General features: G+C 46.8%; 1 protein-coding gene and 1 long non-coding RNA gene across 6 annotated transcripts in view; one reads left to right on the forward strand and one right to left on the reverse strand.

The window, feature by feature from the left end:
- The window catches only part of LOC139262956 (RUN and FYVE domain-containing protein 1-like), a 67,976-nt gene extending 67,087 nt beyond the window's left edge, over positions 1-889 (reverse strand). For all 5 annotated transcript variants that reach the window (XM_070878331.1, XM_070878335.1, XM_070878334.1 and 2 more), the window contains exon 1: positions 618-889. In XM_070878331.1, coding sequence (XP_070734432.1) covers positions 618-867 — 250 coding nt within the window. In that variant the 5' untranslated portion in view covers positions 868-889. The remainder of the gene's footprint in view (positions 1-617) is intronic.
- LOC139262957 (uncharacterized) lies at positions 874-27,000 on the forward strand. Its single transcript, XR_011593004.1, has 2 exons — positions 874-993; positions 26,122-27,000. It is a non-coding gene; the product is annotated as an uncharacterized lncRNA (long non-coding RNA).
- Positions 27,001-27,298: the final 298 nt, after the last annotated feature.

The following is a 27,298-nucleotide window of genomic DNA, read 5'->3' on the forward strand; positions in this document are numbered from 1 at the left end:
TGCAGCAGTTCAAGAAAGCAGCTCACCACCACCACCTTCTAAAGGGCAATAAATGCTGGCCTTGCCAGCAACACCCACATCCCATGAACGAATAAAATCAATATTTTTACCTACAAAAATCAAATAGATTTCCCCTTTTGCTTTGCAGCCAACGGGAGTTCAACGACATTGCCTCGTCATTAAATGAATGAAATGCGACAGTACATTTTGCCTGGGCTCCGCGGGTAGATTTAAGATACAAGTACACAATTTTGTACATAAACAGCAATGAATTGACACCACAGATTATGTAAGAATGCGACGGCAAATAATTCGATGCATCCATTCAATTCAATTAGTACGGTCAATTGCATGATGCTTCGAACCCGCAACTAAACTATTAGATAGTCAAAAAGGTTTCGAATAGCTAAATAATGTTAAAACGGTCAAAGCCTGAATGAAACTTATTTCAGGAGCAGCTGCCCCAAGAGCAGTGTGGACTGCCAGCCCTGGATACGCGGTCTCCCGGCTAGACAGCTCCACAGCAGCCGGGATAGAGAGTGTTGACCACAGTGCTGGGGCAGCTCGGCAGCTCAGCTGCTCCTCCCCTCCCGCCCGTCCGCCCACACAGGCCCTACTTTTGCTGATGGCGGTGTTTTCGCCGCTCGCCTTGGCCGCGAACCCCACGGCTGCTGACTTCAGAGCACTTCCGTAGTTCGCCGACAGCGTTTCCGACGCTTTCCTGGCCAACGACAGAATTGGGGTCGACCAGCCACCGGCCTCCTCCACGCCCCTGCCGCTTGCAGCGAACGACGAGGGCGCCTCAGGCTCCGAGTCCGTCTCGCCCGCGGCGCCGCTCAAATCCTCGGCTCCATCCGCCATCTTCATTCGTGACGCAGCCCTGCGCAATCACTCCCCGAGCGATCGAGCGAGAGACGCGCAGCCTTAAGAGCGGAGCCCGGAGAAATTAACCAGCCGGTGGAGGTGCGCAGGCGCAAGAGGCAAATCCAGCAGGTAAGCGTAGACACTTCTGGGCCTTTGTCGCAGCAAATCGGTTTGTAGACGATTTCCGGGTTTTCACCTCTGTCACATCTGGAAGTCTATCCCACACATTGATCACACTTCCCTGAAGAAGAATTCATTAATAGTGGTTCTAAAATTATTTGAAAGAATCCCCTTGTCCTACTATTGCACTCTAGTTCAAAGTAATTTTGCAGATTTACCTTTATATTACAGTTAAATATCTTGAATAATAAATAGCTGCAGGAGTAGGCCATTTGACCCCTCAAGCCAGCTCCGTCATTCAATAAGATCATGGCTGATCTGATCATGGACTCATGCCCGCTCCCCATAACGCTTTATTCCCTTATCGCTCAAAAATCTGTCTATGCCATAAATACATTCAATGACCCAGCCTCCACAGCTCTCTGGGGCAGAGAATTCTACAGATTTACAACCCTCAGAGAAGAAATTTCTCCTCATCTCAGTTTTAAATGGGTGAAACCCTTATTCTAAAACTATGCCCCCTAGTTCTAGATTCCCCCATGAGTGGAAACAGCCTCTCTGCATCTACCTTTTCGAGCCCCCTCATTATCTTATATGTCTCAATAAGATCACCTCTCATTCTTCTGAACTCCAATGAGTACAAGCCCAACCTGCTCAACCTTTCATCATAAGTCAATCCCTTCATCTCAGGAATCAACCAAGTGAACCTCCTCTGAACTGCCTCCAATGCAAGTATATCCCTCCTTAAATAAGGAGACCAAAACTGTATGCGGTACTCTAGGTGTGGCCTCACCAATACCCTGTACAGTTGTAGCAGGACTTCTCTGCTTTTATACTCCACCCCCCTTGCAATAAAGGCCAACATTCCATTTGCCTTCCTGATTACTTGCTGTACCTGTGTACTAACAGTTTGTGTTTCATGCACAATTACCCCCAGGTCCCTCTGTACTGCAGCATTTTGTAATTTTTCTCCATTTAAATAATAATTTGCTTTTTTATCTTTTCTGCACAAGTGGATAACCTCACACTTTCCCACGTTATACTCCATTTTCCAAATTTTTTCCCACTCACTTAGCCTATCTATATCCCTTTGCAGATTTATTGTGTCCTCCTCACAACTTGCTTTCCCACCCATCTTTGTATCATCAGCAAACTTGGCTACATTACACTCAGTCCCTTCATCCTAATCATTAATATAGATTGTAAATAGTTGAGGACACAGCACCGATCCCTGTGGCACCCCACTAGTTACTGTTTGCCAACTGGAAAATGACCAATTTATCCCAAATCTCTGTTTTCTGTTAATTAGCCAATCCTCTATGCCCTAATCGTAACCATCTTCAAAAAAGGGGACAAGTCCGACTGCGACAACTATAGAGGAATCTCCCTGCTGTCGGCCACTGGGAAAGTCATCGCTAGAATCCTCCTCAACCGTCTTCTCCCTGTGGCTGAAGAGCTCCTCCCAGAGTCACAATGCGGATTCCGTCCACCAAAGGACATGATCTTCACCACGTGACAACTACAAGAGAAATGCAGGGAACAGCACCAACCCTTGTACATGGCCTTCTTTGACCTCACAAAGGCCTTTGACATTGTCAACTGTGAAGGACTATGTCCTCCTCCGTTTCGGCTGCCCCCAAAAGTTTGTCACCATCCTCCGCCTGCTCCACAACGACATGCAAGCTGTGATCCTGACCAATGGATCCGCCAGAGACCTAATCCACATCCGGACCGGGGTCAAGCATGGCTGTGTCATTGCGCCAACGCTTTTCTCGATCTTCCTCGCTGCAATCTCACTCTCAACAAGCTCCCCACTGGAGTGGAACTAAACTATAGAACCAATGGGAATCTGTTCAACTTCGTTGCCTCCAGGCTAGATCCAAGGTCATCCCATCCTCTGTCATCGAACTATAGTACCCGGACGACGCTTGCGCCTGCGCACATTCAGAGGCCGAACTCTAAACCATTGTCAACATCTTCACCGAGGCATACGAAAGCATGGGCTTACACTAAACATCCATAAGACAAAGGTCCTCCACCAACCTGACCCCGCCTCACAGCACTGCCCCCTGGTCATCACAATCCACGGCGCAGCTTTGGACAATGTGGAACACTTTCCATAGCTCAGGAGCCTACTATCAGCAAGGACAGACATCGATGATGAGGTCCAACACCGCCTCCACTGTGCCAGCGCAGCCTTTGTTCGCCTGAGGAAGAGAGTGTTTGAAGACCAGGACCTCAAATCTGGCACCAAGCTTACGGTCTACAGGGCAGTAGTGATACCCGCCCTCCTATATGGCTCAGAGTCATTGACCATATACAATCGACACCTCAAAGCACTGGAGACGTACCACCAATGCTGCCTCCGCAAGATCCTGAATATCCACTGGGAGGATAGATGCACCAACATCAATGTTCTCGATCAAGCCAACATCCCCAACATCAAAGCACTGACCACACTCGACCAGCTTCATTGGGCGGGCTACATCGTCTGCATGCCCAACACGAGACTCCCAAAGCAAGGACTCTACTCGGAACTCCTACATGGCAAGCGAGCCCCAGATAGGCAGAGGAAACGTTTCAAGGAGATCCTCAAAGCCTCCTTGATAAAGTGCAACATCCCCACCGGCACCTGGGAATCCTTGGCCCAAGACCGCCCTAAGTGGAAGAAAAGCATCCGCGAGGGCACTGAGCAACTCGAGTCTCGTCGCCGAGAGCATGCAGAAACAAAACGCAGACAGCGGAAAGAGCGTGCGAAAAACCAGACTACCCACCCACCCTTTCCTCCAACCACTGTCTGTCCCACCTGTGACAGAGGTTGGAGTTAAACTAATATGGCAAGGGGATGGGAACATATGCAGGGAGACAGAGGGAAGTAGAATGGGGGCAGAAGCAAAAGATAGAAAGAAGAAAAGTAAAAGTGAAGGGAAGAGAAACCCAAGGCAAAAATCAAAAAGGGCCACATTACAGCAAAATTCCAAAAGGGAAAAGTGTGTTAAAAGGACAAACCTGAAGGCTCTGTGCCTCAATTCGTAATAAGGTGGACGAATTAACTGCACAGGCAGCAATTAGTGATTATGATATAATTGGCATCACGGAGACATGGCTCCAGGGTGACCAAGGCTGGGAACTCAACATCCAGGGGTATTCAACATTCAGGAAGGATAGATAGAAAGGAAAAGGAGGTGGGGTAGCGTTGCTGGTTAAAGAGGAAATTAACGCAATAATAAGGAAGGACATTAGCTTGGATGATGTGGAATCTGTATGGGTAAAGCTACAGAATACCAAAGGGTAGAAAACGCCAATGGGAATTGTGTACAGACCACCAAGCAGTAGTAATGAGGTTGGAGACAGCATCAAACAAGAAATTAGAGATGCGTGCAATAAAGGTACATCAGTTAACATTGGCAACTTTAATCTACATATAGATTGGGCTATCCAAACTGGTAGCAATACGGTGGAGGAGGATTTCCTGGTGTATATTAGGAATGGTTTTCTGGATCAATATGTCGAGGAACCAACTAGAGGGCTGGCCATCCTAGACTGGATGATGTGTAATGAGAAAGGACTAATTAGCAAACTTGTTGTGCGAGGCCCCTTGGGGAAGAGTGACCATAATATGGTAGAATTCTTTATTAAGATGGAGAGTGACACAGTTAATTCAGAAACTAGGATCCTGAAGTGAAGGAAAGGTCACTTCGATGGTATGAGACGTGAATTAGCTAGAATAGACTGGCAAATGATACTTGAAGGGTTGACGGTGGATAGGCAATGGCAAACATTTAAAGATCACATGAATGAACTTCAACAATTGTACATTCCTGCCTGGAGTAAAAATAAAACGGGGAAGGTGGCTCAACCGTGGCTCACAAGGGAAATTAAGGATAGTGTTAAATCCAAGGAAGAGGCATATAAATTGGCCAGAAAAAGCAGCAAACCTGAGGACTGAGAGAAATTTAGAATTCAGCAGAGGAGGACCAAGGGTTTAATTAGGAGGGGGGGAAATAGAGTATGAGAGGAAGCATGCCGGGAACGTAAAAACTAACTGCAAAAAACTGACTTCTATAGATATGTGAAGAGAAAAAGATTAGTGAAGACAAACGTAGGTCTCTTGCAGTCAGATTCAGGTGAATTTATAATGGGGAACAAAGAAATGGCAGACCAGTTGAACAAATACTTTGGTTCTGTCTTCATGAAGGAAGACACAAATAACCTTCCGGAAATACTAGGGGACCAACGGTCTAGTGAGAAGGAGGAACTGAAGGATATCCTTTTTAGGCGGGAAATTGATGGGATTGAAGGCCAATAAATTCCTGGGGCCTGATAGTCTGCATCCCAGAGTACAGAAGTGGCCATAGAAATAGTGAATGCATCGGTGATCATTTTTCAACAGTCTATCGACTCTGGATCAGTCCCTAGGGACTGGAGGGTAGCTAATGTAACACCACTTTTTTAAAAAGGAGGGAGAGAGAAAACGGGTAATTATAGACCGGTTGGCCTGACATCAGTAGTGGGGAAAATGTTGGAATCAATTCTTAAAGATGAAATAGCAGCGCATTTGGAAAGCAAAGACAGGATCGGTCCAAGTCAGCATGGATTTATGAAAGGGAAATCATGCTTGACAAATCTGGAATTTGTTGAGGATGTAACTAGCGGAGTGGACAAGGGAGAACCAGTGGATGTGGTTTATTTGGACTTTCAAAAGGCTTTTGACAAGGTCCCGCACAAGAGATTGGTGTGCAAAATAAAAGCACATGGTATTGTACTGATGTGGATAGAGAACTGGTTGGCAGACAGGAAGCAGAGAGTCGGGATAAACGGGTCCTTTTCAAAATGGCAGGCAGTGACTAGTGGGGTGCCGCAGGGCTCAGTGCTGGGACCCCAGCTCTTTACAATATACATCAATGATTTGGAAGAAGGAATTGAGTGTAATATCTCCAAGTTTGCAGATGACACTAAACTGAGTGGCGGTGTGAGCTGTGAGGAGGACACTAAGAGGCTGCAGGGTGCCTTGGACAGGTTAGGTAAGTGGGCAAATACCTGGCAGATGCAGCAAAATGTGGATAAATGTGAGGTTATCGACTTTGGGGGCAAAAACACGAAGGCAGAATATTATCTGAATGGCGGCAGATTAGGAAAAGGGGAGGTGCAACGAGACCTGGGTATCATGGTTCATCAGTCATTGAAAGTTGGCATGCAGGTAGAGCAGGCGGTGAAGAAGGCAAATGGTATGTTGGCCTTCATAGCTAGGGGATTTGAGTGTAGGAGCAGGGAGGTCTTACTGCAGTTGTACAGGGCCTTGGTGAGGCCTCACCTGGAATATTGTGTTCAGTTTTGGTCTCCTAATCTGAGGAAGGACGTTCTTGGTATTGAGAGAGTGCAGTGAAGATTCACCAGACTGATTCCCGGGATGGCTGGACTGACAAATGAGGAGAGACTGGATCAACTGGGCCTTTATACATTGGAGTTTAGAAGGATGAGAGGGGATCTCATAGAATCATATAAGATTCTGATGGGACTGGACAGATTAGATGCGGGAAGAATGTTCCTGATGTTGGGGAAGTCCAGAACCAGGGGACGCAGTTTTAGGATAAGTGGTAGGCCATTTAGGATTGAGATGAGGAGAAACTTCTTCACTCAGAGAGTTGTTAACCTGTGGAATTCCCTACCGCAGGGAGTTGTTGATGCCAGTTCATGGATATATTCAAGAGGGAGTTAGATATGGCTTTTATGGCTCAAGGGATCAAAGGTATGGCGAGAAAGCAGGAAAGGGGTACTGAGGGAATCATCAGCCATGATTTTATTGAATGGTGGTGCAGGCTCGAAGGGCCGAGCGGCCTACTCCTGCACCTATTTTCTATGTTTCTGTTTCTAATTCCTGTATTGGACTGTACAGTCACCTGAGAACTCACTTTTAGAGTGGAAGCAAGTCTTCCTCGATTTCGATGGACTGCCTATGATGATGATGATGTCCATGCTAAGATATTACGATGTATAATATCTATGATACTTGACTGAAGATAATGAAACACTTCCTTTAATCGAAGCCTCCCCTCCCAGCTATACCTTCTACCACTTGCCCCACCCAGACCGCCATGATCGGGATATAGCTCTCATCACTAAATCATGCCTTGGTCTGTCCCCTTACTCCTCCGGCACTTTTTCATCTTTTGAACATCTCATTTTATTCCACCCCTCTAACTTTTAATTCAAAATTCTCGTTCTCTACCGCCCATCCAAACATGATAAAAACTTTATCACGAATATATCCTCACTGCTTTCCTTCATTGCACCAAGCGACTTCTCATCCTCGGTGATTTCAACCGCCATCTCAACTCATCTTGTTCTCTCTCCTCTGAATTCACTTCCCTCCTCTCCTCCCTTAACCTCTCCCTCTATGTAAATTCCTCAACCCATATCACGGCCACCCCTTGACCTTGCAATCTCTCGTGGCCTTGCTACTCCAACCATATCAAATTAAAGATAAGGCCATCTCTGACCATTTCCTTGTATCACTCTTGACCCACATCCCCCTTCCCCCATCCACACTTATTTCCTTCTGCATCCGCCCCTGGAAAAAATTCTCCAAATTCTATTACAGCTGCACTTATCAACTCGAAACTGTCCAACCTTTGGCCCCCTTTTAACAATGACTTTTCTTCAGCCACCGATCTGCTCAATCACACCCTCACCTTGATACCCTAGTCCGTATTAAAATGATTACACTCTCCCACCCTTACCATTCCCCGTGGTACAGCCCTCATCTACGCTTCCTCAAGTCAATAGGGTATAGACTTGAAGAGATGTGGCGGACAACTGGTTTAGCCATTCACAACCAGATCTGGCTCGAACACATAAAACACTATCGGTTCTTACTCTTGTCTACAAAAACTGCTCACTATTCCAGGATCATTCTGGATTGCAAAAATAATCCCAGGCTACTATTCTCTACTGCTAACTGTTCCCTTATACCCCCTAATACATCCTTACTATACAGTATAAATGCACACGAGGCTCATACTTGAGAGAAGGTCACTCTGTGACCAGTAACCTTTACTGAAGTGATGAAGGTGGGTGGAGCTACCCCTTTTATACCTGAAAGTCCAGGTTAGGAGTGTCTCCCACAAGTTCACCACCTAGTGGTCAATGTTCTCACGGTGTACAACTTAGGTCAGTTTATACATGGGTTACAATGACAGTTGAATACATGACATCACCTTCCCCCCCCCCCCCCAAAGTCTTATTGGGATCACAGGTTAAGTCTCTCTGATGGTTTACGCTCCCTTGTAGAGCGCCTGAGTTGGGGCTCCGGTTGTTGGGCGCTGGCCTGAGTGTTTGTTGTTTGCGGTGCCTCAGGCCTGTCCGGACTGCCCACAGTGACTGGGCTCTCCTCCACTTGGTTCCGGTGTTCGGTCACCTATGGAGGAGTGAACTCTACATCGTGTTCTTCCTCTGCTTCTTCTATGGGGTTGCTGAACCTCCTTTTTGTTTGATCCACATGTTTGCGGCAGATTTGTCCATTGGTAAGTTTAACTACCAAAATCCTATTTCTCTCTTTGGCAATCACAGTGCCTGCGAGCCATTTAGGCCCTGCAGCGTAGTTGAGGACAAAGACGGGGTCATTGACATCAATACATCGCGCCCTCGCATTCCCGTCATGGTAGTCACATTGTGACTGGCGCCTGCTCTCAACAATTTCTTTCATGGTGGGGTGTATAAGGGATAACCTGGTTTTGAGCATCCTTTTCATTAGCAGCTCTGCGGGTGGGACCCCTGTGAGCGAGTGTGGTCGGGATCTATTGGCCAACAGGAGGCGTGATAAGCGGCTTTGTAGGGAACCCCCTTGGATTCTGAGCATCCCCTGTTTGATTATCTGCACTGCTCGTTCCGCCTGGCTGTTTGAGGCCGGCTTGAACGGTGCCGTTCTGACATGGTTGATACCATTTCCTGCCATGAAGTCCTGGAATTCAATGCTTGTAAAGCACAGGCCATTGTCGCTGACCAAGACGTCCGGTAGACCATGGGCGGCGAACATTGCCCGTAGACTTTCTACTGTGGCAGAGGATGTGCTTGAATTAAGAATGTCACACTCGATCCATTTGGAGTAGGCGTTTACTACAACCAAAAACATTTTTCCCATGGAAGGACCTGCGTAGACCACATGAATGCGTGACCATGGCTTGGTGGGCCAGGACCAGGAGCTAAGGGGGGCTTCCCTGGGTGCATTGCACAGCTGGGCACACGTGTTGCACCTGCGAACACAAAGTTCCAGGTCTGCATCTAACCCTGGCCACCAAACGTGTGACCTGGCAATTGCCTTCATCATGACAATGCCCGGGTGCTCATTGTGGAGTTCTCGGATGAACGCCTCTCTGCCCATCTGGGGCATGACTACTCGGTTTCCCCATAGTAGGCAATTGGCCTGAATCGAGAGTTCATCCTTGCACCTGTGAAATGGTTTAAATTCCTCAGGGCATGCCCCGTACATGGCTGCCCAGTCCCCATTCAGGACACATTTCTTGACTAAAGACAGTAGCGGGTCTCTATTTGTCTAGACTTTGATCTGACGGGCTGTCATGGGTGAGCCTTCGCTTTCGAAAGCTTCAACAGCCATGATCATCTCAGCAGCATGCTCAGCTGCCCCCTCAGTGGTGGCTAGTGATAGCCTGCTGAGTGCATCGGCATTGTGCCCGGTCTGTGCCGAATTGTATAGTCATTGGCGGCTAACGTGAGTGCCCACCTCTGTATGCGGACCAACGCATTTGCATTTATGGCCTTGTTGTCAGCCAAAAGGGACGTTAGGGGTTTGTGATCTGTCTCTAGCTCAAATTTCCTGCCAAACAGGTACTGGTGCATTTTTTTTACTGCAGATACACATGCAAGCGCTTCCCTTTCTACCATCCCGTAGCCTCTTTCTGCCTGGGACAGACTTCTGGAGGCATAAGCTACCGGCTGTAACTGACCCTTGGCATTAACATGCTGCAACACACACCCGACCCCATAGGACGACGCATCGCACGTTAAAACAAGTTTCTTATACATGGGTCATATAGCGTTAACAGATTGTTGGAGCATAACAAATTTCGTGCTCTATCAAAAGCCCTTTTCTGGCTGTCCCCCCAGATCCATTCGCGACCTTTACGTAGGAGAATGTGTAGCGGCTCTAACAGCGTGCTCAATTTGGGAAGAAAGTTACCAAAATAGTTGAGCCCCAGGAACGAACGCAGCTCCGTCATGTTACGGGGTCTGAGTGCTCTCTGGATCGCTTCTGTTTTGGACGCCGTAGGTTTGATCCTGTCTGCTGCTACCCTCATCCCCAGGAATTCTACCTCTGGAGCTAGGAAGACGCACTTCGCCTTTTTCATTCGCAAACCTACCCGGTCCAGTCTGCGTAGCACCTCCTCCAGGTTGCGGAGGTGTTCTTCAGTATCACAACCCGTGATGAGGATGTCGTCTTGAAAAACCACTGTCCTTGGAATCGACTTGAGGAGGCTTTCCATATTTGAAAGATCACGGCGGCCGAGCGAATCCCAAATGGACATCTGTTGTACTCAAACAACCCCTGGTGTGTCGTGATGGTGGTCAGCTTCTTCGACTCACTCGCCAGCTCCTGGGTCATGTAAGCTGAGGTCAGGTCCAATTTTGAAAAGGGTTTGCCACCGGATAGCGTCGCAAAGAGGTTCTCCGCTCTCGGTAGCAGGTACTGGTCTTGGAGTGACACCAGATTGATGGTGGCCTTGTAATCACCACATATCCTGACGGACCCATCTGCCTTGAGCACCGGCACAATCGGGCTCACCTAGTCACTGAATTCGACTGGCGAGATGATGCCTTCCCTCAGCAGGCGGTCCAATTCGTTTTCTATCTTTTCCCGCATCACGTACGGCACCGCTCTGGCCTTGTGGTGTACTGGCCTGGCGTCCGGGTTTATGTGAATCACTACCTTGGTCCCCATGAAAGTGCCAATGCCGGGTTGAAATAGTGAGTCAAATTTGTCCAGGACTTGTGAGCATAATATTCGCTCCACAGAAGAAATTGCATTGACATCGCCCCATTTCCAGTTCATGACAGCAAGCCAACTCCTCCCCACCACTGCGGGACTGTCCCCCGGGACAATCCAGAGTGGCAATCTGTTCTCCGAATCTTTGTGGGTCACGACTATCGTGGCGCTGCCTAGCACCGGAATGATCTCCTTTGTATATGTCCGTAGCTGTGCGTCAATTGGCAATAATTTTGGCCTCCTGGCCTTGGACGCCCACAACTTGTCGAACTGTTTGATACTCATCAGGGACTGGCTGGCCCCCGTGTCTAGCTCCATTAATACTGGGACGCCATTGAGGAGTACTTTCATCATTATTGATGGCGTCCTGGTGTATGAACTGTATATGTGCTCCACATGAACTCGCTGAACTTCAACTTCCAGCGATTTCCCTCAGTGTCCATTTGGCCTCGTAGGGCTTACATCAGGCCCGTCCTCTTCATACATCAACCTGGCTGCAGGCTTCCTGCACATACACGCCAAGTGACCGCTGACGTTGCAGTTTCTGCAGGTATGTTGCTGATACCTGCAAGCTCTGGCTGTGTGTTTGCCGCCACACCTCCAACATGAGCCGTTGTTGGAAACAAAAGGTCCATTACCAGTCGATCGTCTGTGACTGTCTCTGTAACTGTCCTTAAGTGCACCATTGACAGGTGTTGATGGCCCCATTACTGGCCGCATTGTCCCTTGTGATGGCATGAATCGCTGTTCAGCTAGCCATTGTCTCTGTTGAATTCCCCCTTTGGGTTTGACTCCATGCTGGGGCATGTCCGATTGCCCCTGTCTGCCTGGAGAACTGTGTGCCACGTTAACAATGTTGACTCCCTGTCCATTTGCTGCATTTAAACCAAGATTTTTGTCAAACATCATTCTGGTATCTTCCTCCACTGAGATAAATGTCTGGGCCATCAAAGCCGCTGTTTCCAGGGTCAAGTCTTTGGTCTCAATCAGTTTCCTGAAAACCCCAGCGTGCTCGATGCCCTCAATAAAAAAGTCTCGCAGCATCTCCGCTCTGCATGCATCTGGGAACTTACATAGTCTCGCCAATCGCCGGAGGTCTGCCACGAAGTCTGGAACACTTTGCCCTTCTCGCCGCTGGTGCGTGTAAAACCGGTGTCTCGCCATGTGCAGGCTGCTCGCCGGTTTAAAGTGTTCCCCGATCAACTTACTGAGCTCTTCAAAAGTGTTTTCCGCCGGCTTCTCTGGCACTAGAAAGTCCTTCATCAGGGAGTACGTTCTAGATCCACAAACCGTCAGGAGATGAGCCCTGCGTTTGTTGGCCGAATCCTGTCCCAGCCATTCTTTAGCGATGAAACTTTGCTGTAGTCTCTCAATAAAATCGTCCCAATCATCACCAACACAGTACCTCTCGTCTGTGCTGCTAGTGGCCATGCTCGCGTGGTTTAAATCCCAGTTTCTCGTCGCCAATAATACGTCCTTACTATACAGTATAAATACACACGAGGCCCATGCTTGAGAGAAGGTCACTGTGACCAGTAACCTTTATTAGCCAGCACTGAAGTGATGAAGGTGGGTGGAGCTTCCCCTTTTATACCTGAAAGTTTGGGTTAGGAGTGTCCCACAAGTTCACCACCTAGTGGTCAATGTTCTCACGGTGTACAACTTAGGTCAGTTTATCCATGGGTTACAATGACAGTTGAATACATGACACCCCTCTCCCCTATCTCCACCGCACTTATCTCCAACAACATGTGAGGAGTTCATAGACGTCTTTGTATCAAAGATTGAGACCGTCCGATCAGCTGCCTCTGCGAGTTACCTTCCTTCACCTAGCCCACAGGGCCAAACTTCATCTGAGGCTCCCACCTGCCCTTGCCCTAAACTCATATCTTTTTCTAGTTTCTCTTTCATCTCCCCTCTTAATCTCTCCAAACTCATCTTGTCCATGAGACCACTTCCTGCTCTCTTGACCCTATTCCCACTAAATTGCTGACCCCCCAACTTCCTTTTCTGTCCCCCATTAGCTGACATTATTAACGGTTCTCTGTCCTCAGGTACTGTTCCCCACTCCTTCAAATCTTCCATCATCACCCCTCTCCTCAAAAAAACAACCCCTGACCCCACTTTGCTTTCTAGCTATCGCCCCATCTCCAACCTCCCTTTCCTGTCCAAAGTACTTGAATGTGTTGTTGCCTTCCAAATCCGTGATCACCTTTACATGAATTCAATGTTTGAATCCCTTCAATCTGGTTTTCACCCCTGCCCCTGACTGTGACAAAGGTAAGCTATCTCTCCTCGTCCTTCTGGACCTGTCTGCAGCCTTTGACACAGTTGACCACTCCATCCTCCTCTCCACCAATGTCCAGCTAGTTGGGACTGCACTCGCCTGGTTCCATTCTTACCTATCTAATCGTAGCCAGAAAATCTCCAGCATTGGCTTCTTTTCCCACTCCCGCATCATTACCTCTGGTGTCCCCTGTTGAGTAAGCAATAACTCAATAGACTGAATACTGTAAACTCCAAACAGGTACAAACCCGGCTCTACTTTATTAGGGCCCAAAGTGATTACATTACAAGGTGGCTGGCCTTTTATACCTGGGCTGCACACACGTGCGCACAGTGACCTCCGGCAATGGCGCGACCTGGTGGCTAGTAAACCCAACCATACATACATGACAATATCCCCCTTTAAGATATTAGTAACTTTTTTTTACCAATTGAGACGCTCCGGCGCTTTCCGCTCCCAAGTTGAACGTCTCCTTGGGCAAGCGTTCTGAGTCTGTTATGACTGGGGGCTGGGTAGTCGATCTGATGGGAGTGGCAATGACCACGTCAGGGATTGAAATCCCGATTCATTGACCATGTCAGTGATTGAAAGTCCAGATTCATTGATGACAGCGGAGTCCTCTGATGACTGAGGGCAGGTTGGTTGGTCACTGATTGTGTCTTCTTCAGACTGTTTCGGTTCATCCTTGTGCCGCAGTTTTATCTGATCGACATGTTTCCTGCATGTCTGCCCATTCTTGAGCATATCAATAAACACTCTGTTACCCTCCTTGGCTGTAACAGTACCGGCGATCCATTTGGGACCTTGACCATAATTCACAGGATCATTGATAGAAATGTAGCATGTCACAGTAGCGTGATCATGATACCCTTGCTGACTTTGACGTCTGCATTCAACACGATTATTCAAGTCAGGGTGGACAAGAGAGAGCCTGGTCTTGAGACCTCTCTTCATCAATAGTTCAGCAGGGGACACCCCGGTAAGCGTATGGGGTCTTGTCCTGTAACTAAGCAATATGCGTGACAAGCGAGTTTGCAGTGAACTATGAGTTACACGTTTTATACTCTGCTTGATGGTTTGGACCGCACGCTCTGCTTGTCCATTGGATGGGGGTTTGAATGGTGCTGACCTCACATGTTTGATACCATTGAGTTTCATGAACTCTTAAAATTCCGTAATGGTGAAGCAAGATCTGTTGTTGCTTGCAACGATGTCAGGCAAACCATGCGTAGCAAACATGACACAAAGGCTCTCAGTGGTAGCTGTGGATGTGCTGGATGACGTGATTGTACACTCTATCCACTTGGAATAAGCATCCACCACAACTAAGAACATCTTTCCCAGGAAGGGACCTGCAAAGTCGTTGTGGATCCTGGACCATGGTTTAAATGGCCACGACCACAGACTCAGCGGCGATTCCGCTGGTGCTTTACTAAGCTGCATGCAAGTGTTGCACTGATGCATACATGATTCCAGGTCAGAGTTAATTCTAGGCCACCATACATGAGACCTGGCAATGGCTTTCATCATGACAATACTGGGATGCATGCTATGTAGATCATGCACAAATTTCGCTCTGCCTTTCTTGAGCATAACAACACGATTACCTCACAGTATACAATCTGATTGAATGGATAGTTCGTCTTTGCGACGGATGTAAGGTTTGGTCTCCTCACACATTTGCTTGGGTATGGCAGACCAATCACACCTAAGGATACAACATTTCACAACCAATAATATCGGGTCCTGGCTGATCCAGGTCTTAACTTGTTGGGCCGTGACAGAGGTTCCTTAACTTTCAAAAGCATCCATGACCAACAGTAGGTCTGCCGGTTGTGGCATTTCCACCTCCGGTGTGGGCAATGGCAGATGGCTCAATGCATTGGCACAATTCTCAGTGCCAGGTCTATGGCGAATGACATAATCATAGGCAGATAATGTCAGCGCCCACCTCTGGATGCGGGACGATGCATTGGTATTGATACCTTTGTTTTCCAAAAACAATGAAATGAGTGGCTTGTGATCTGTTTCCAGTTCAAACCGAAGACCAAACAGGTAGTGATGCATCTTTTTAACACCATACACAGGCTAGTGCTTCTTTCTCCACCATGCTGTAGGCTCTTTCTGCCTTTGACAAACTTTTTGAAGCATATGCAACAGGTTGTAATTTGCCCGACTCATTAGTTTGTTGGAGCACGCAACCAACTCCATATAACGAATCATCACAGGCCAGTAGTAGACGCTTACACTGATCATAATGTACCAGCAGCTTGTTAGAGCAAAGCAGATTAGTAGCTTTCTCAAAAGCTCTATCTTGAGACGCACCCCAAACCTAGTTCTCGCCTTTTCTTAGCAGCATGTGCAGTGGCTCTAATAAGGTGCTCAATCTAGGTAGGAAATTACCGAAGTAGTTGAGTAGACCAAGGAACGAATGCAGCTCCGTCACATTCTGAGGCTTGAGTGCATAGTTGATGGCTTTGATTTTCGAGTCCGTAGGCCTGATGCCGTCAGCAGCAATTTTCCTCCCCAGGAATTCGACTTCCGGTGCCATGAAGATGCACTTCGAGCGTTTCAGTCTGAGTCCCACTTTGTCCAGACGATGTAGAACCTCTTCCAGGTCGTTAAGATGTTCGGCGGAGTCACGACCTGTGGCCAGTATGTCATCTTGGAACACGACGGTTCTGGGGACGGACTTCAGTAGACTTTCCATGTTCCTTTGAAATATGGCTGCAGCCAAGCGAATTTCAAAAGGGCACCTTTTGTAGATAAACAGTCCTTTATGAGTGTTGATGCACGTAAGTTTCTTCGACATGTCGACCAGTTCCTGTGTCATGTAGGCCGACGTCAGATCCAGTTTGTGAACGACTTGCCCCCGGCTAGCATTGCAAACAGGTCATCAGCCTTCGATAATGGGTATTGATCCTGTTTCGAAACTTGGTTGATTGTAACCTTGTAATCTCCACAAATCCTGACAGTGCCATCACTTTTCAACACGGGAATAATGGGGCTGGTCCATTCGTTAAATTCGACCGGTGATATGATCCCTTCACGCTGGAGTTTGTCCAGTTCGATTTCGACCTTCTCCCTCATCATGTACGGAACTGCCCGAGCTTTATGATGGATGGGTCTTGCATCCGAGTCCACGTAGATCTGCACCTTGGCTCCCATGAAATTGCCGATGCCAGATTCAAACAGCGAGGGGAACTTGCTCAGCACTTGAGCACATGGAGTATCATCCTCCGACGACAACGCTTTGATCTCATTCCAGTTCCACTTGATTTTTTCTAACCAGTTCCTGCTGAACAGCGTTGGACCATTGCCTGGAAGAATCCATAACGGTAAATCGTGAACCGCACCATCATACAACACCTTGATTACTGCACTGCCAATCACCATTATGAGTTCTTTATTGTACGTACGCAACTTGGCATTGACTGGACTCAGCTTAGGCCTTACAGCCTTAGTATCCCACAGCCTATCAAATGTTTTCTGGCTCATTATTGATTGACTCGCACCCATGTCCAATTCCATCGATACCGGCACACCATTAAGTTTTACATTAATCATTGTCGCTTGGCTCTTTGTTAGGAATACAGTCCATACACTTCCTCCTCTGGTATCTCAGATTGCATATCCGGTTCCGCGCTGGACTGGTCATCAGCCTCCACGTGGTGTGTTGCAGCACGCTTGCTCAGTTGCGGACACATGCGCTGGAGGTGCCCCACTCTCGAACAGCCTTTACAAATCTACTGTTTAAACTGACACTGATGATGCCAATGATTTCCCCTACAACGCCAACATTGGATTCATTCCCGTTGGCGGATTTTGCGCAGCCACAGGTTTTACGTACGCAGTTGGGTAGGTCCTGCTATATGCAGCTCTGCCAAACGACGATACTATCTTGTTTACAGTACTTGCCGAGTTCCGATTTTTCAATGATATCTGCTTTAAGCTTTTGTCCGTCGTCATGCATGATTGGGCAATCGTGATGGCCTTGCTCAAATCCAGCATCTCTGCCGCCAGTAACTTACACAGGATCACCTCGTGGTTGATGTCAATTACAAAGAAGTCCTGCAGCATGTCTGCCAATACAGTTTCGAACTTACACGGTCCAGCTAGACATCATAGGTCGGCAACGAATTCTGATACATCCTGGCCCTCAGAACGAACGTGCGTATAGAATCGATATCTTGAGATGATGATGCCTTCATCTGGTGTGAGATAGTCATGTACCAGAGCATACAATGTTTCACAGTCCTTGTCCATTGGACTTAAGGGTGAGAGGAGATTCTTTATGAGTCCATAGATTTTCGAACCGCAAACTGTGAGGAGGATCACCCAGTGCCGAACTGCGTCTGCCTCTTTCTCCATTTTGTTGGCCACGAAGTACTGGTTCAAGCGGGCTACAAAGTCTGCCCAATCTTCTCCCTCCACGAATCGCTCCAGAATTCCAATTGTGTTCATTTTTGCATGCGAAGGTTCTTGTTACCTCATCGCCAAATGTTGTGTATGCAATAACTCAATAGACTGAATACTGTAAACTCCAAACAGGTACAAACCTGGCTCTGCTTTATTAGGGCCCAAAGTGATTACATTACAAGATGGCTGCCCTTTTATACCTGGGCCGCACACATGTGCGCACAGCCCAATGACCTCCGACAGTGGCGCCACCTGGTGGCTAGTAAACCCAAGCATACATGCATGACATCCCCCAAGGATCTGTCCTTGGTCCCGTCTTATTTCTCATCTATATGCTGCCCCTTGACGATATCATCCGAAAACACGGAGTCAGTTTCTGCATGTACGCAGACGACATCCAGCTCTACCTCTCCACCACTTCTGTCGACACCTGCTTGGTATCTAAATTGTTATATTGCTTGTCCGACATCCAGTACTGGATGAGCAGAAATTTTCTCCAATTAAATATTGGGAAAACCGAAGCCATTATCTTTGGTCCCCATCACAAACTGCGTTCCCTAACCACTGACTCCGTCCCTCTACCTAGCATCAATCTGAGGGTGAACAAGACTGCTCGTGACCTAGGTGTCATATTTGATCCAGCCACGTATCCGCAGCAAAGCTAAGACCGCCTTTTTCCACCTCCGTAACATTGCCCGCCTCCGCCCCTGCCTCAGCTCTTCTGCTGCTGAAACCCTCATTCGTGCCTTTGTTATCTCTAGACTTGACTACTCCAAGTCACTCCTGGCCGGCTACATTCCACGCTACATAAACTTGAAGTCATCCAAAACTCAGCAGCCTGTGGACTAACCCGCACCAAGTCAAGATCACCCATCACCCCTGTGCTTTCTGACCTACATTGGCTCCCAGTTAAACAATGCCTTGAATTCAAAATTCTCCTTCTTGATAACAAATCACTCCATGGACATGCCCCCTCCCTATCTCTGTAATCTTTTTCAGCCTCACAATCCCACAAGATGTCTGCGCTCCTCAAATTCTGGCCTCTTGAACATCCCTCATTATAACTGCTCAACCATCGGTGGACGTGCCTTCAGCTGCCTGGACCCTAAGCTCTGGAACTTCCTCCCTAAACCTCTCCGCCTCTCTACCTCTCTTTCTTTCCTTTAAGACGCTCGTTAAAACCTACCTCTTTAAACAAGCTTTTGATCATCTGCCTTAATTTCTTCTGTGGCTTGGTGTCAAATTCATCTGTTTGTCTGTAACACTGATGTGAAGCACCTTGGGACATTTTACTACGTTAAAGGCGCTATATAAATAAAAGTTATTATTATGATAAATGCAGATACCTCGTTTCCACACTAAAAAGCTCAAGTTTCTATAGTCCTCCCTCTTAATTCAAGACTTTGACAATAAAGTCCCCAAATTACATGTTCTTTTCAGTGCTTGTATGATTTTTAAAAACTTGTTTTTTAGGACTCCAAATTGAGAAGGAAGCCTTTCCCGCTGTTGTTCGGCAGCATTCCCACCCGCCCCCCCCTGCCGCCCCCCCCCCCCACCCCCCCACTCCCGCCCCACATCGTCCCCAAGTTTCCAAATGTGATTTGGCCCTTCCATAATCCACCAGTCAACTCACCTGCCAGCTCATTTCATTGAGCCCAGTGGGACTGCATCCCTGAATTTCCTGACGTTATGCTCAAAAAGCAGTCGGGGTAAGTTGGGATGTAGTTGTTGCCTGGATCAGCAGAGACAGGTGGAAGTGAAGTGGTTTTGAGGCTAAAGACTACTGAACGTTTAACTAGCAATTACTGCAGCTGAGAACTTCTGCCTGCATGCCATAGTTGTAACTAGCAGAATAGATAAGGGGCTACCAGTGGATGTGGTGTGTTTGGATTTTCAGAAGGCATTTGATTAGGTGTCACATAACAGATTATTAAACAAAATGAGGGCTCATGGGATTGGGTGTAATATACTAGCATGGATTGAGGATTGGTTAACGACAGAAAACAGAGTAGGAATAAAGGGGTAATTTTCGGGTTGGCAGACTAACTAGTGGGGTACTGCTGTGAATGTTTAAAATGTATAGAGACATTGAAGTTGAGAACGTGGGAATTGTATAGGGACAGTATAAGCTAACAAAGAATTCATGGAGGAATAGCCATGACATCTCGGACTCGAGACTGCGAAATGTTACAACACTAACACATATTGAAACAAAACCCACAGCTTGCAGAAAAACCTCAAGGTCTTATTAAATCATGTTATTAACCTGAAACATTAACAGAAGGTCTTTGTTTAAAATCAGACCATACTTAGGTCGGCTTATGAGTGGACAAAGGGAAAGAGGGACCAAAAGAGATAGGTTGAACTAGGATGTCACTCTAGCCCTATCTTGTTATCTTTTGCCGAGAATGTATAACTGTTGTCGCTTTACGATGTAACTTCACTTATCCGTAGGGAGTGTGTACGCTCGATCGAGAATGTATATCCTCTGTCTGATAAGTCTTGCCGGCCGGTAAAATAAAGACTGCTTTGTTCAAAGCACAAGAGGTATTCGACTCAGTAATTTTACTGAACCAGATTGAGAGAAAAGAATCTACATTTACATTTGGTGTCAGAAGTGGGATCTCAACGGACGACTGCCGAAAACTTGCGAATTAAGAGCCAGACTAGCCTTGGACGAGACGAGGGGAAAGTGGCCACTGGAGTGAGTATAATTTCAATACTGCTCCAGTTTCCCCCGGTTTCAAAAGTCTGAGGAAAGTTTAGCCACTCGCTGGTTCTCAGGTAGTGTCTGAACGAGATCCAGGACAATCTGGTGAATACCTTTCAAACTTAGAATAGGGATAGAGATAGGGAAATTGCGCGATGACGCAAACCAAGCGGCGACTTGGAAAGATAGGTTATAGTTAGAGCTAGATAGGGATAGATGATCAATCATGGATCCAAAAATTAATAGGAAAGAAAAGAGACTCTTGTGAACGTCTGTTTAAATGAGAAATGCTTCTGTGATTTTTACTGTTAAAAAAAAAGCCGGGGAGTTGTGGTTTGTTTTATCTCAAACAGAATGAAAGTTTGTTTTAACCCTTCGTAGTGTTGTCCTGTATGTGGGAAATTTAAGAGTGTGAACCTTATTGAATTACGTATATTCGGATGATAAGTTACGGAGCCAGGAAATGCACAAAGGATAGGTTTGTTAAAAAAAAAGAAAAACTTGTTGAAAGAAAACATTCAGAGAAGGCACAGCAAAACAACTGAGATGGATTCAAAAGGATTCAAAAAAAAATATCATATTAAATAATACGACCTTGAGGCTGGAACAATTGAGATAACGAAAAGCAGTCCACAGCCTACGTGCCAGACTTCTCTCTAGTTATGGAAAAGACAAAAAAAAAAGTAACGTACTAAATAGGTGCTAAAAAAAATGTTCTGAGATTTTAAATTATGAGAAAAATTCCACTGCAGTAAAAAAAAAATAAATCACTCCTGTCCAGTTGGCAAAAAAAACTCCATTAAATTAGGGCTTTCATTGATTGATTGAATTTAAACTGCGCAGTGACGCGAAAGGATAGGGAAATTTGGAGACTAAAAGAAATTAAATAAGGCTCATAAGAAATCAAATTTAGAAAATTAGGCTCACAGGGAATAAAATAAGGCTTATGGGGAATTAAATAGAGGATAGGTGTTCAATTCAGGTACGACGTCGACCTTGTATATCACTTGGCCCGTCTAGGCACTGATTGAATTTAAATCCCGCAGCAACTCGGAAGGTAGGGCCGACGTGAACGCGCAGTGGCGCTGACGCGCAACGACACGAGACGTGCAGCGGCGCAAGCGTGCGGCCGAGAGGAGGAGGGCCGATGCGAACGCGCAGCGGCGCTAACGCGCAACGACGCGAGACGCGCAGCGGCGCAAGCCTGCGGCCGAGTGGAGGAAGGCAGACGCAGACGCACGGCAACGTAATTGCGTGGTGACGCGTGATGTACGGCGGTGCGCACGCGCGCGAGAGTAAACGTGGGCCGACGCGAACGCGCAGCAACGCGAACCGCGGAAGTCAGTGCTGATTTCAGTAAGTCCGTTTATTGTTGAGTTTGTTAAGCTTGTTTAGGTGGAATCGCGTGGAGACGCGAGCCGCGGGGCGACGCGGCTTTGTGTTAAGTTTGTTAAGCTTGTTTAGGTGGAATCGCGTGGAGACGCGAGCCGCGGGGCGACGCGGCTTTGTGTTAAGTTTGTTAAGCTTGTTTAGGTGGAATCGCGTGGAGACGCAAGCCGCGGGGTGACGCAGCTTTGTGTTAAGTTTGTTAAGCTTGTTTAGGTGGAATCGTGTGGAGACGCGAGCCGCGGGGCGGCGCGGCTTTGTGTTAAGTTTGTTAAGCTTGTTTAGTTGGAATCGCGTGGAAACGCGAGCCGTGGGGCGACGCGGCTTTGTGTTAAAGTTTGTTAAGTTTGTTTAAGGTTGAATCGCGTGGTGACGTGAGCCGCAGGGGCGACGCGGCTTTGTGTTAGATTAGTAAGTTTGTTAACTCTGTTTTTCAGTAAAGTCTGTTCGTTTTAAGTTTGTTTAAATCGCACGACTACGTGAACGCGTAACGACACGCTAATGGGTAATCAGTTGGATAAAACAACGGATGCGGGTAGTCCGCTACAAAAGTTATGTGAAGAATTCCCTGAGAGAGCTGAAGACTTTAGAAAATTATCAGGAGCCCTGAACAAATTATTAGGAGATGACCAGTGGCCTCTAGGTGGCACTAGAAGCGTAGAGGTAGTAAAAAAAAAGCACAGGGATTGTCAAAAAAAAAATTAAAAGATGCATCACTTCTGTCAAGTTGGCAAATAAATTAGGACTTTCATTGACAGAGGGAACACATGTTAAAACTATAGACGTCTTAAAAAAAAAAGAATGTGCGCACAAGAAACTTACTAAGAGATCCTCTGGGACCTCTGAGAAAGGTATTGACCGACTACGTAGTAAAATGGCTGGCTTTGTGTTAACCGAGGCTGATGATGAAATTGATGAGTGGTCACTGACTCAGCGCCCAACGGCGCCTCCCGCACCCCCTGGCCCCTTGCTCCAGTCCTCTTCCCAACACCCTCCACCTTACACTCCGCCGAGAGTAGTTAAAAATAACCCCATACCACCAAAGCAACAAACCCAAACTGACTCCTCATCCTCTGATAGCGATTCGGATCCCCAGTTCACAAGCAATATAGCCGAAAGGACCAGATCTCACACTCGAAAGGGCAGAACTATATCTCGATATCACAGACAGTCCCGTAAATCTTCTAGTCAATTTACCAGTCCAAGTTGTGAAAGACATAGCAAACACCCCCGCCGATCGAGACGCAGAACTGTCAAGCAGTCAGACAGCTCCGAAACATCCTCCGACCTAGAAATGATTTCCAAGATCCCAAAGTCCCGACACCAATTCCCTGTCAGACCAATGCCAAACCCTGATGCACAACAAGCTGCAGACCACCCTACTATAGATGTCTATGTGATCTTCGAACAACTATTTGATTGCTCACGCTATCCGGACAAATGGAAAGGGCAGTTAGATATTATTGGCAAGAAAAGAAAGGGGAGGGGGGAAGTGCGCCCCCAACCCAGGTCAAGACTGAATACGTGACTAGAAAGGAAGAGCCATCTCGGGAGGAAGGATCAATAGAACCGCAGTGTTGCATACAGGATTGGATGGATAAGCAAGGATACGGTTATACTAAACAACCAAACGGCCCGAGCCCTGCTAATAAACCTCCCTATTGTCCCCGGCATGGTATGGGAAGAGGCTGGGACTTGGTAAGAAGAACTGACTGTTTTAATTGTGGGCAGGAAGGACATTGGAATAAAAATTGCCCCTACCGTCAGCATGGAAAAGGAAGAGGAGGAAGAGGAGGGGGGCAAGGGGGGAGAGGAGGATCTTACACTAACTTCTCCCAGAACAACCCCTTTGGTCAATTGTCCCCCGATTGACTACACAGCTTGATTGTGCAGGGATCCTCCCCGGACGACGAACCCATTCTGAATGAGTGGCAACCCTTTTTGATAGATACGGGAGCCTTCATGTCTTCTGTACAATCAAAGCTTAAACTCCCTGCCTCTACTGAAACACAGGAACTTTCAGGATTCCTGGGACAAATCTCGACATTCCCAGTGTCAGAACCGGTTAAAATGGGTTACCAGGAAGAATCGGTGGAACATCGAGTTGTTATCACAACCAACTTGATGGCTAGAGACCTCCTCTGCAAATTTCAGTTGCATTTGGAGTGTGGAGATGATGGGATTATTGTAAAACAGGAAACCCTTAAGCGGCAGTATTATACCACTAGAACCCCTCAGTGGTGGTCTCTGGACCTGCCGCAGGCACCCTATCACGTGACCCTAGCATACGATCCCAGTGGAAAGAATCAGGACCTGCAGAACTTTTATCAGGATCACGAAGGGGAAGTGAAGGGAATTCTATTAAGGGCTAGAGTGACTGGGCTGGAAAGAGAGGCAGATTTTGTGGAAGTGGATAAGAATCTGTGGAAACAGCCCCTAACAATGGCACCGCATATTGCTCGTGAAGTATTAGCCCCTCACCATGCTAAAGATTTGGGAGTTATGGTACGCAAGGCCATAGATGAGGCTGACCCTACCAGCCGGGATGTGCAAATCGTAAAACATGGCCGAACAGTCCAATTTCATGGGGACCCCGAGAAGTTCTTAACGACTCTACAGCATTATACTGGCTCGGACATACCTGACTATGTGGATCCTCATGTGTGGGCAGAGGACCCCTCCCAAGTGGGTTATACTCCCATTGATCCGATTGAGATCCCAGTGCAGGGCAATGTGGACTGGCCCTCTATCCGACAGAACCCACTGAAATCACAGGCAATCCTAAACTGACTTTTCGGCACTGTACTGCAATTAATTCGGCCTGTTTTCTTACTGAGCCACCCCAAGATGAGGAAGAACCCAGTCATGATTGCTTATCTTTAATTTAAGAGGCCACATCAGTCAGGGAAGATTTAGTTGATGTACCAATGGAAGATCCAGACTGTATTCTTACTGAGCCACCCCAAGATGAGGAAGAACCCAGTCATGATTGTTTATGTATGTTGACGGAAGTACTTCTATTAATCCAGAAGATACACGAATCTCAGGATACGCCATAGTAAACCAGGAGAATCAGGTCTTGGAATCTACCGCTTTTGAAACCGCCTATTCTGCTCAACAAGCTGAACTATTCGCCCTCACCCGAGCCTGTATCTTGGCTAAAGATCTCAAAGTCAATATCTATACCGACTCTAGGTATGCCTTTGGGGTGGCCCATGATTTCGGACAATTATGGAAAAATAGGGGATTCCTAACCTCACAGGGGAATGAGATATCTCATAAACAGCTAGTATCTGATTTGTTGCAAGCCCCCATGTTCCCCAAACGCATTGCCCTTGTCAAATGTACTGCCCACACTACCGGAAATTCTCTGGTTGATATAGGGAATCGTTGTCCTGACCAAGAGGCCAAACAGGCCTCTCGTGACCAACAGATGGTAGTGCCCAAAATTATGAGTCAGACTAAAAATCCTGCGAAGGATAAGTTAGCCTCGGAAAAAACCAATGCCAACCATCCAAGATGTTATAAAAGCACAGGAGGACGATCCTGAAAAAGATAAACTGTTGTGGAAATATTATGCATGTACTTATGACAATGTTTCTAAACTCTGGACCACTCCCGCGGAACAGACTTGCATGTCTGACAAGTTGGCTCTATGGGTTATTGATTGTATGCATTTTGCTACTCATTGTGGAGCAAGGACCACGAGTGATACACTTTTGGCTACTTGGTGGCACCCTAGACTCCAGGCGCTCGCCCAGAACATCAGTAGTCGTTGCCTGGTTTGCCAGCAACATAATCCAGGGAAGGGAGTCCCCTGTGATTGGGGTAAAACGCCCCTACCTGAAGGTCCCTTTGAGACATTTCAGTTGGACTACATTGAGTTGCAAAAAGTTCAATGTTACAAATATGTGTTAGTAATAGTAGATGTGTTTAGCAGATGGATTGAAGCCTACTCTACCCTGGACAATAAGGCTCAAACTGTTGTTAAGGTGTTAATGAGGGAAATTGTTCCTAGATATGGTATCTCAGCTCGACTGATGACCACCTATGTTCTTTCTCTGACTCAGGCTCTGCGACTAGGTCACAACCAGGTTCAAGATGCTCACCTCGACCTCCCAGTTTTACCCGAATTGTCCCTCGTGGCACCAGGGAAGTATGGATTCGGAAGGGATTAGAGCCACAATGGGAGGGGCCTTTTCAGGTGTTACTCACTACCCCCACTGCAGCCAAGGTTGAGGGGAAAAGTGCCTGGGTTCACCTGCACCACTGCAAGCTCACCACCCTCTAACGAACCTATTTTACTGGTTATTCTAACTCCTGTTTCTGTTCCAGACTTCCTCTTCTCCATAGCTGAACAAGGCCGTTGGCATCCTAATTGGAACGTGGACCAGTTTGAACTTTTACCCGTAGTGATAGACAGCCAGCTACACTGACGGTGACCTGAGAAGAGAGACGGGAAAACTGAACTCTTTTAATCAGCAAAATAATTGGACTATTTATCTGAATCCTGAGCCATAAGATGAAACTGTCTGTATGCCACAGTCTGTATAATAGTGTTGATATATGACAGTTTCGGCGCATGGGAGGGGAGACAGAGACGAGAGCTACATGTCTTATGTTTATGCGCAAAATGGGAACTTTTCTGGATATTAGGTGTGTTCACATTCCCTATACATTTTACTCCTGGAATGATCCTAAGTGTTATCATGGAATGATAAAAGGGGGGAATGTGAATGTTTAAAATGTATAGAGACATTGAAGTTGAGAACGTGGGAATTGTATAGGGACAGTATAAGCTAACAAAGAATTCATGGAGGAATAGCCATGACATCTCGGACTCGAGACTGCAAAATATTACAACACTAACACATATTGAAACAAAACCCACAGCTTGCAGAAAAACCTCAAGGTCTTATTAAATCATGTTATTAACCTGAAACATTAACAGAAGGTCTTTGTTTAAAATCAGACCATACTTAGGTCGGCTTATGAGTGGACAAAGGGAAAGAGGGACCAAAAGAGATAGGTTGAACTAGGATGTCACTCTAGCCCTATCTTGTTATCTTTTGCCGAGAATGTATAACTGTTGTCGCTTTACGATGTAACTTCACTTATCCGTAGGGAGTGTGTACGCTCGATCGAGAATGTATATCCTCTGTCTGATAAGTCTTGCCGACCGGTAAAATAAAGACTGCTTTGTTCAAAGCACAACAGGTATTCGACTCAGTAATTTTACTGAACCAGATTGAGAGAAAATAATTCACATTTTACACTGCAAGGACCATTGCTTGGGCCTCAGCTATTTACAATCTGCATCAATGATTTGGATGAGGGGACCAAATGTAATATATCCAAGTTTGCTGATGATTCAAAACTAGGGGGGAATACAAGTTGTGAGGAGGATGCAAAGAGGCTTCAAGGGAATATAGACAGGCTAAGTGAGTGGGCAAGAACATGGCAAATTGATTATCATGTGGAGAAATGTGAAGTTATTCACTTTGGTAGAAGA

This window comes from Pristiophorus japonicus, chromosome 4 (genome assembly GCF_044704955.1).
Source record: "Pristiophorus japonicus isolate sPriJap1 chromosome 4, sPriJap1.hap1, whole genome shotgun sequence".
NCBI classification, from domain to species: Eukaryota; Metazoa; Chordata; class Chondrichthyes; family Pristiophoridae; genus Pristiophorus; species Pristiophorus japonicus.